The 10,416-nt window shown below is 43.1% G+C and overlaps 1 protein-coding gene across 1 annotated transcript; it reads left to right on the top strand.

Annotated features, from left to right (window-relative positions):
* Positions 1 to 2,408: 2,408 nt before the first annotated feature.
* Positions 2,409 to 10,010, top strand: nup50 (nucleoporin 50). Its single transcript, XM_084909197.1, has 8 exons — positions 2,409 to 2,581; positions 3,911 to 3,989; positions 4,070 to 4,153; positions 4,231 to 4,429; positions 5,095 to 5,742; positions 6,013 to 6,097; positions 6,801 to 6,919; positions 9,165 to 10,010. Exons 2-8 carry the CDS (start codon positions 3,921 to 3,923, stop codon positions 9,362 to 9,364), a joined length of 1,404 nt encoding a protein of 467 aa, XP_084765323.1. The 5' UTR covers positions 2,409 to 2,581; positions 3,911 to 3,920; the 3' UTR covers positions 9,365 to 10,010.
* Positions 10,011 to 10,416: the final 406 nt, after the last annotated feature.

The following is a 10,416-nucleotide window of genomic DNA, read 5'->3' as shown; positions in this document are numbered from 1 at the left end:
CTGAAAAAGCTTAATTGTCCTTGTTTTTCAGCCAGGTTTTTGGGACTGCCAGGAGCGACACTGAAGGAACATATGGAGTCAGCAGCTGACATATACAGTATCTCACAAAAAGGAGTACACCCCTCACATTTGTGTAAATATTTTATTCTATCTTTTCATGGGACAACATTGAAGATATTACACTTTGATACAATGTAAAGTAGTCAGTGTACAGCTTGTATAACAGTGTAAATTTGCTGTCACCTCAAAATAACTCAACATACAGCCATAAATAGCAAAACTGCTGCCAACAAAAATGAGTACACCCCTAAGTGAAAATGTCCAAACTGTGGCCAAAGTGTCAATATTTTGTGTGACAACCACTGGAGTTCACTACATCTTCATAGGTTGCCACTGGAGTCCTCTTCCACTCCTCCATGATGACATCATGGAGCTGGTGGATGTTAGAGACCTTGCGCTCTTCCACCTTCCATTTGAACATGCCCCACAGATGCTCAATAGGGTTTAAGTCTGGAGACATGCTTAGCCAGTCAAGTACCTTTACCCTCAGTTTATTTAGCAAGGCACTGGTCTTTTTGGAGGTGTGTTTGGGGTTATCATCATGTTGGAATACTGTCCCGTGGCCCAGTTTCTGAAGGGAGGGGATCATGCTCTGCTTCAGTATGTCACCGTACATGTTGACATTCATGGTTCCCTCAATTAACTGTAGCTCCTCAGTGCCAGCAGCACTCATGCAGCCCCAAACAATGACATCACACCACCATGCTTGACAGTAGACAAGACACACTCTCTTTGTACTCCTCACCTTGTTTCCACCACACACCCTTGACACCATCTGAACCAAGTAAGTTTATCTTGGTCTCATCAGACCACAGGTAATCCATGTCCTTAGTCTGCTTGTCTTCAGCAAACTGTTTGTGGGCTTCCTTCTGGGACGACAGCCATGTGATGCAGTGTGCGGCATTTGGTCTGAGCACTGACAGGCTGACTCTCCATGCCTCCAACCTCTGTAATAATGCTGGCAGCACTCATACACCTATTTTCGGAAGACAACCTCTGGATATGATGCTGAGCATGTGTATGGGCTCAAAATGTGGTCATAAATATTTTGTACTTGTAAATCAGGATTTGTATGTGTAAAAAGAATTTGTGTGTGCGTAAAAAAGATTTGTGTGTGGACTTAGCCAAAAAAAAACATGTGAATCTCTGCAAGTTGCAAGTACGAATTTTGACCCTATTTTTCTTCCTTTCATCTGATTGGTCAATGTCATGTCAAGCACAAATGTAACAATCGAATCAGAGAACAGATGGGTTTGGCTGTCGGAGGGGAGCTTTTTTGAACTAACCCTGCATGTTTTACCTGTGCAGTAGTGATGGTAAATTTGATTCTTTTTACTGAATCGAGTTTTAATGAGTCACTCACCAAAGTGAATTGGATTTTTTGAGTCATTTGATTCACTGAGTCAGTTGACCAGAGAGTGCAAAAAATTTACATTTTCACTCAAACTTAATTTGTTTCTCTTTTCATGTAAATCCCACTGCTAAGATGAATGATTCTAAAAAAAACAAAAAAACAAAACTATTTTATAGAGCAAAAAAGAGCAAAAACATTTCTAAAATTAAACAATTTCCTATCAAAATTGCTTAATAAACATTTATTTTGTTTATTTGTATTTTATTAGTATTTTCCTCAAATGTGTTAAATATATATTTTCTCATCTAAATGTCCACTGAGCTGTGAGCCAGGGGGCAGTAATGCGCCTTAACATTGGTTGCCAACCAAGAAGAAGAAGCTGTGAGCCAGGAGGGAGGGGGTGAGTGAGTGAGTGATTCGTTCGCTCTATGATTCAGCACAGGAGGGAGGGGGTGAGTGAGTGAGTGATTCGTTCGCTCTATGATTCAGCACAGGAGGGAGGGGGTGAGTGAGTGAGTGATTCGCTTACTCTTACGATTCAGCACAGGAGGGAGGGGGTTAGTGAGTGAGTGATTCGTTCGTTCGCTCTATGATTCAGCACAGGAGGGAGGGGGTGAGCGAGTCCTGAGTGATTTGCTTACGTTTACGATTCAACTCAGTTGGGCTTGTGAATCATGATTCACGAGTCAGTAAAGTGATTCTCGAGTATTGAACGATTCGTTCACGAATCGAACATCACTACTGTGCAGAGCTGCCCCTTCGGAGCAGTGGTGGTGCAGAGCTTGGCCACTGGACCACAGATTGAAAGTCACTAGGGCTTGTGACCATTAAGCAAGACCCTTCACCCTGCATGTAAAGTTAAATAATCACCGGTGACATAATTAATATTTAGTATGCATTTACCTTTGCGTTTTTTAACCTCTTATTGTCGTTTTAAAAAAAACCATATGGACTACAATTCCCAGACTAAAGGCCGCTTTGTGGTGCGCATGCGTGAAAAGTGGGCCGCGCAAACCCATGCGAATATACCGCTCTGTAAAATGGCGGCGTAAGGAGGTTTGTTCAAAAACACAGAGCGGTGTTACCTGTTAAGGTGTTCAGCCAGACGTTACCTGGAGCTGTCAGAGCCGTGCGGAGGCAGAGACCGGACTTTACGTTACAGACAAGGTGCGTCACATTTACCTGTTAACAAAAAATCATTAAACGCCGGAAACGAGAGGAGCTCGTGCCATTAGCCTGCTGGCTAACATTAGCTGCTTGTGAGCGGCCCGGTTAGCTTGCTTGTTTAGTTCCGCGGCTAACAGCCAGAACATGATGTTAGACACCGGAGTGGACAGGCCAGGTGGCCTCGGTGTGTGCTCCGGTAATGGTAGGCCAGTTTATCAGGAGCCAGTTTTTCAGTAATCGGAAATCTGAGTAAAACGTTAGTCAGAAAATCTCTCGGCTCAGGTACACAGGTGATTGATTATACCCGGAAAGAAGCGCTAACCGAATCAGGCTAGTTGATGGTTAACCCGGATAAAGGCTGCCTGACAGGAGTGCTTAACCCTGTGCATTTGATTTAGTTAAACATCAGCTTTCCTTGGACCGCACTAGGAATTCACAGGTATGTTTCAACCTTTACACCATCCAGAATATTCGAACAGCAGCTCCACCACAGCTGTTTATAGTCGATTAATCGGTGATTATCGGCCTCCATTAATAACTAAACACCAAATGAAGCCGGGTTTTTGGCGAAAAGCTGTAAAGAGTTTGGAGCTTTTTATCATTTGACGCACTACTTTCTTTTAGCAAAATGCTCAATTTATTGTTTCACATTTTGAGGTGAAACCTTTAAATGTTCAGACTAGCCATCCAAAGCTCAGATTTAGACCTGTTGTTACCTGTTGCCTGTTCATCTGAATATCAGGTGTTTTATTGGAGAAAAAGCAGAGTGGTGTGTTCAGGTGAAGTAATACTGAAAGTAGGTGAGATAAAAGCTCAGGTTCAGTAAGTTAAGGTTCAGTCTGTGGGCAGCTTTGGACATCTGTGGATTCTTCCACAGATTTCTGTTCTGGAGCATTGAGCCAGATCAAGAAGATGAGCAGAAAAATGTTAACAGTGGTGATATTAACAAGAAAAATCAAGTAAAATAGTTTAGATTAAATAGTAATTGTAACAAACTGTCCATAAAATTTTGAGTAATTGTGCTAATGGACAAACTGAGCTCTGTTATCTGATTTACACCAGCTGGTTAATCAATAGTTATCAATGATAATCCTGTTTTGTTTTTGTGTGTGTGGGAGGGAGGGGGGGGTTCCCCTTTGCAGAATACTTTACTTTGCTTATGATAAACCGTTTTGTAAACATATTTTATTACAGTCCTAGTTTTTGTTTCTAGACTGAAACTTTTCTACTTCTTATTCAGTTCAGTTCTGTAAAATGCTGATTAAGACACACTAAACCCTGAAAAAAAAAATGAAAGAACACAAACTGAATTCTTATGTTTTGTTACAGAGCCAGTGGGATGGCGAAGAGGATCGCTGATAAGGAGCTCACGGACAGGAACTGGGATCAGGAGGAGGAGGGCGAGGAGGTAAGAGGCCATGCTGAAGCTTTAAGACTGGCTTCAGGAAGTTGGAATTATGTGAGTCTGACTTTCTTGTCCTCCTTCAGGCCGGGACGTTTTCAGTGGCGAGTGAAGATGTGCTTAAGAATCGAGCAATTAAGAAGGCCAAACGCAGAAACACTGGAACCGAGGTACAAGGAGAAAACCATTGTTTACCTGTTGCGTCTGATTATAATCATGAAGTAATCTGAGTGTTTCCCTGTTTCAGAGCGAGGGCAGTGGAGCATTTAAAGGCTTTAAAGGCTTCTCCTTGACCGCGGCGGCAAGCAGCAGCTCAGCTCCAACTCCGTTCTCCGGGTTTGGGAACGGCGGAGGCTTCAAAGGCCTCGGCGGTCTGACGAATGGGAACAGCGGCACGCCCTCCTTCGGAGGTTTCTCCTCGCCTGCAGCGTCCTCGTCTGCACCTGGTGAGCAAAACATTGATCGGCTCGATCGGTTATTGATCGGAAACTATTTCCTCTTTATGTGCCATTCAAAAGTTTCAGCTCAGATTCCTGTTCGTCCTTTGAATGTGATCCATAAATGAGCTTTCTTTTTGTGTTAAAATGTCTTCATTAGTTTTTAGAAGCTTTAAAAATGCTAAGACATGGACATGAGTTTATTGATCTCTTATGAGTGTAAAATGTGTTCAGGATGCTCACAGCAGTTCATCTTTATGATCGATTAAAAAAAAAAAAAAAAAAAAAAATCAAATTTTCTGGCTCTTTATGTTTTAATAATAATGGATTGCATTTATATAGCGCTTTACAATTCCACTATTCATTCACACACTGGTGGAGGCAACTACAGTTGTAGCCACGGCTGCCCTGGGGCAGACTGACAGAAGCGAGGCTGCCATATCGCGCCATCGGCCCCTCTGGCCAACACCAGTAGGCGGCAGGTGAAGTGTCTTGCCCAAGGACACAACCGTCCGAGCCGGGGCTCGAACCGGGGCTCGAACCGGCAACCTTCCGGTTACAAGACGAACTGCCAACTCTTTGAGCCATGATTGCCCCGTGTAACTCTTATTCTGCTTCCTTCTTTCTAAGCTGAGCTTTCTATGCCATCACTAACACTTTCTCCTTCCTCGAAGGTCTGACGTTTAACGGGCCATCCTCAGCTAAACCCGCCACTGATATTGCCACCAAGCAGACCAATGGCTCCGCCACCAGTGCGAGTCAGAGCTCCAGCAGCAGCAATAAAGAGTACAGCCGGCAGCTCACGGCGCTCAACTGCTCAGTGCGGGACTGGATCACCAAACACGTGAACGACAACCCGCTGTGCGACCTCAACCCCATCTTCAGGGACTACGAGCGCCACCTGGCCAGCATTGAGCGCCAGTATGGCGGCGGATCAGCTGACGGAGGCTCTGAAGAGAAGAAGAAGCATGGAGGGACGCTGCCAGCCACAGCCGCAGTTCTTCCTCCTCCTTCATCTTCCTCCAGCAGCAGCTCAGCGACCTCCACTCCTGCTGCCTTGTTCTCCTTCACCAAAAACTCAACGGACGAATCAACCCGGGAGAAAAGCTCCGCCGCCGCTCCAATCCCTGCTGGAGTCACGTTCAACTTTGGCAAGAAGGTGGACAGCTCAGTTCTGGGTTCCTTAGGGAACAAATCGAATCCCCCCAGCTTCTCCTTCTCGTCCTCCTCCTCCTCCAGTCAGACCTCAGTGTTCGGAGCTCCAGGATCAGCCGCTCCGCTGTCCTTTAGTGGGGCGAAAGCCGAGGACGCTCAACCCACAGGTCAGCAAAACACTCAAATACATGAAGTTATATCTAAGTTTTAAAGCTGAGATTCTGTCTCATATTTTTTACTGTGAAGATCAAATGGGATGAGTTTGAAAATTATTTGAAAATGATTTTAAATAGTTTAAATAAATCAGTTAAAACTTAATCAGTGCTCATTTTATCAGCAGTTTGGAAGACAAAGATTCAACATGAAAGGAAAAAACGTGATTTATATTTATATATCATTTTTATATTTTATTTTATTTTATTGATATTTTTTTGTAGACGAAAACGGTGACGAGGAGTCGGAAGACCCGCCCAAGCCGGAGGTCAAAGAGGTGAAAGAGGACGATGCTTTCTACTCCAAGAAGTAAGTTTCTGAAATGTTTCACCCTGAAGCTGCAGGTCGAGCAGCAGCTTCAGCTTCACATAGAAATCAATCTGAAAAGGAGGAAACAGGAGCAGCGTTGTGCACAGAACTCAGAGCTGTGGTGCACCGCGTGAATACAAGTGAAGTTAGAATAAATGAATTTCAGTCAAATTATTTAATAAAAATTAACTTCACACTGCATCTTGAAGGTTATCAGGAGGAGGAGCTTAGTAATGCTTTTGAAGCCAGCTGGAGCTGATTGGATCAAATTCTTAGACAAAGATGGAGGAAAAGGATAGGGCTTAGAAAAAAGTGAGAAACTGTAAGAAATATTTCTCTGTAGCTTCCAGCTGTTGGTTCAACTTCTCATCTCCCTGGCTGTTTGTCCTTTCTCTGCACCTCCTCACAGAGAGGAGCAGACAGATCATTATGTTATCCTATTGTAGTCATGAAATACAAACTTCCAGCAAGTTTTAAAAGAACACAATGAGAAATGAACTTGACCTGCAGCTGATGGAGGAATCTCCAACCTGCTGTAAGCTTCCTCCATCTTAGTAAGATTTAGAGAGCAGACTTTAAATCTTCATCACTAAAACCCTGAAAGTGTCCCATCGACTCTGAACTTTGTTTTTTAAAAATAATCCTATTTATTTAATTATAAATGATTTGTAATTTGTTAATTTCTTGTCTGCTCTGCTTCCAGATGTAAAATGTTCTATAAGAAAGAGTCGGAGTTCAAAGATAAAGGAGTGGGAACGCTGCACCTCAAAAAGACACCCGAGGGGAAAACTCAGATGATCATCCGAGCCGATACCAACCTGGGTGAGCGCATCGCGTCAACAGATTGATTTTACATAAAACATCTGATGTCATCACAATATTCAATCCAACTTGAGATTTTTTTTTCTTTAAATCAAACATAAACACATTAATGTCAGAGATGATCAGGTTTAAAGAATCAAACGCGCATGATGTTTGTCAGGATGGTCACTGTGTCAGATTAGTCCTAACAAAAACAAAGGGGACAAAAATAGACTTTAAAGTGTAATCTGAAATAACACAGACCATTTAAAGTGAGTGTAACCAATAACTGCTCACTTATAATTGTAATAAGCCTTGCAGCATCAAACCTACAGCAGTGAAACATTTAATATGTCGAGCTTCAGGTTTCAGGCCCAGAAACATCCAAAACACCTAAAAGCATAAAAATAATCCACATTCAGCAGCTTCCTCTTCATGAGGCCTGAGCTGTAATCAGACTGCTCCACCTGCTGGTCAGATACAAGCACTGCTGCTTCAACAATGAAAACGGGTCAAATCCTTGATGACATGAACAGACTCTATCAGGATTACTGCAGCTAATCAATATGGAAGCCCGTTTCCGCCACTAAATGAAAACAAAAAAGCTAGTATCCATAACTCAAAATTTCGAGTTACTTTTCTCAAAATTTCGAGTTAGCTCTGCCAATCAAAAATATACGTGAATGAGGTCGCTTTGTTGTTACCCGGAAGCATATGGCGCAGAGGAACGCGCACTCAAAAACGGATCCCAACAAATTGGCGCTTTCGCGAGTACGTTTGCTGATAGTAACACCATGTGATTCAGCTAATAACACAGGGATTTCATCATTTGTGAAGCCAGGCTGAAAACACTCAGCAATCTGTGCATTCATGACTGGATGTAATACCGGTAGCTTAGCTGTAGCATTTGTAGCTGAGGGCTTCAGCTTCCGGGTAACGAGGAAATGATGTCATTCACGTAGATTACTGATTGGCAGCGCTAACTCGAAATTTCGAGTTAATATGTTGAAATTTCGAGAAAATAACTCAGAATTTTGAGAAAATAACTCGAAATTTTGAGTTATGGATCCTTTTTTTTTTTTTTTTTTTTTTTTTTTCTCTTCAGTGGCGGAAACGGGCTTCCATAAATCAACGATATCAAAGATAAAGCTTCTTTTAAATTGAGAGCAAGTGAAACTTCTTCCACAAACAGCTGGAAGATCTGAAACTGGTACAGCTTTTAACCTCCATTTTTATCAAACATCAAATCCACAGATTCAGAAATAATCTGCAGATTAACCAACAGGAATTGCTGAAGGACACTAATAAAATATTTCTTTGTACTGTATTTTCCGCACTATAAGGCTCACTTTTGTTTGTTGGACCAGCTGGTAAATAATGATGTGCTACATCGACCGTGGCTCAGGGGGTTGGGAAGCGTATCTGTAACCGGAAGGTCGCCGGTTCGATCCCCGGGCTCTCTGTCCTGGTCGTTGTGTCCTTGGGCAAGACACTTTACCCTACCGCCTACTGGTGTTGGCCAGAGGGGCCGATGGCGCGATATGGCAGCCTCGCTTCTGTCAGTCTGCCCCAGGGCAGCTGTGGCTACAACCGTAGCTTGCCTCCACCAGTGTGTGAATGCGAGAGTGAATGAATAGTGGCATTGTAAAGCGCTTTGGGTGCCTTGAAAAGCGCTATATAAATCCAATCCATTATTATTATTATTATTATTATTATTATTACATGATTGCTAGCGAAACAGCTGTGTTAGCATGACATAAACACAGTGAAGTTAGAGGATGAACGCTAACTTTTTTCTACTCGATAAAAGGAGAACAACTGAGATAATACGAGGTTAGTCATTAACATACTTCAACGACACGGAATAGAGCAGCTGTGAGAGAATTCAACATTAATGTATCAATGGTACGGAAGTGGAAGAAGCAAGAATGAGTTGAGTAAAAGTTTGACTTATCTGACTGTTTTGTTTCGCTTAATGCGCCTTATGGGCTGAAAAATCCGGGAAGTCGTTGTGAATGGTCATGAATCAGCAGACAGGATGCAGACAAACAGAACACTGGACCAGTCGTGCTGATGTCAGACATCGCGTTTAAAGCCCCGATTAGCAAACGCTTTTTCTTACAGGAGATTTAACTTTGGAAGTAATTTGAAATAAATAGTAATAATAAATATGAAATGATGAAATTAGAAATCTTCAAGTCACCAAATATAAATATTAATTTTAAAGCCGGGTCTTCTGCTTGTATAACGTTCTCTCCTCCTCCAGGAAACATCCTGCTGAACATCATCGTGCAGTCATCTATGCCATGCACTCGGGTGGGGAAGAATAACGTGATGGTGGTGTGCGTGCCAAATCCGCCCGTTGACGACAAGAACCCCACCACCCCCGTCCCCCTGCTGATTCGGGTCAAAACCTCCGAGGACGCCGATGAGCTCCACAAGATCCTTGAAGAGAAGAAAGCCTGAGCTGACCCCGCCCCACCTCCCCCAGGGTTTTAGCAGACTCCGCAGTGGTTTTAGCAGTGGTCATCCTCAGACTCCGCCCCCTCCCACGTGGAATCACTGACCTCTTCATCGCGCCGGTTTATCCACACACACATGCACACACCCCCGTCGTTTCCTCGTCTGATCACAACGAATTGGTCGTCAAACTGTGAATCATTTCTTTGAATCGTAACAATCGAAGCAGGTCGTCGCCTACATTCCCTCCGGTTCATCGCCGCCGCTGCTGTTAGACTCGTAGTGCTTCAGTTTTACGGTTTGAATCTGTCGAGTGACTGAACGAGTGACTTCCTGAGCAGTTTTTGGGGAGCGCTCTAAGTAACGGGCCAGTCGATTTGGTTTTACAAATTAAATACCTGCAGTAACATTTCCTTTTAGAGTGTGTCTGCTGAGTGTTTTTGTGTTATTGCTCTGGAAACTATTTATTGTGTCGGCAGAGTTTCTACTTGGAGTGAATGTTCCCCCGAAGAGCGCGGCGTTTATTCTCTGTAAACAGACTGTCGTTTTCCAAGTGTCCTTTGTGTGGCCTTCAGCTCGGCCTTCCAGATGCCGTCATCATCTGAGAACATTTGTAAAGACATTTATTGGAGAATAAAAGGAAACGAAACAAGCGGCTCCTCTGTTGTCTTTATTTCTGCTTCACCTTCACAAACATCTAGCACCGCCCTCCTGACGGGCTGAGTGCTGAGAATAATTCCAGTTTAATAGTCCCGGGAGAAATCAAGCTGAGCGCCGTGTCAGTCTTTAAACCAGAACCGCCGCCAACATCAGGAGGTAAAACTGCATGAAGCATCTTCTCGCCCGACAAGCAACCCAAACTCTGCCTTTAACACGTGAACATGAGGTAACACTTTCATGCTCATTCTTAAAGTTTTAGAAAACTCTTGCACTCACCTCATTTTAGTGCAGTGATTTATTAAAGTGTAGAAACAAAAATGTAAAATACAGAATATAAGGCAAAAACTGTTTTGAACTATTTTAACGAGTTTTGATGCAAGTACCTTTATTCTTCAGTC

Source organism: Perissodus microlepis, chromosome 17, assembly GCF_051167445.1.
Source record: "Perissodus microlepis isolate ML-2025 ecotype Zambia chromosome 17, ASM5116744v1, whole genome shotgun sequence".
NCBI lineage: Eukaryota > Metazoa > Chordata > Actinopteri > Cichliformes > Cichlidae > Perissodus > Perissodus microlepis.
Note: the sequence above shows the minus strand (reverse complement) of the source record. Positions and strands in the feature narration are given on the sequence as shown.

What these genes read in the sequence shown, in the direction of transcription:
- nup50 (XM_084909197.1), top strand. Translation starts at nt 3,921, where the DNA reads ATGGCGAAGAGGATCGCTGATAAGGAGCTCACGGACAGGAACTGGGAT. An exon ending in AGCGTCCTCGTCTGCACCTG is followed by an intron (nt 4,430 to 5,094) that starts GTGAGCAAAACA and finishes CCTTCCTCGAAG; the next exon opens with GTCTGACGTTTAACGGGCCA. An exon ending in GATGCTTTCTACTCCAAGAA is followed by an intron (nt 6,098 to 6,800) that starts GTAAGTTTCTGA and finishes CTCTGCTTCCAG; the next exon opens with ATGTAAAATGTTCTATAAGA.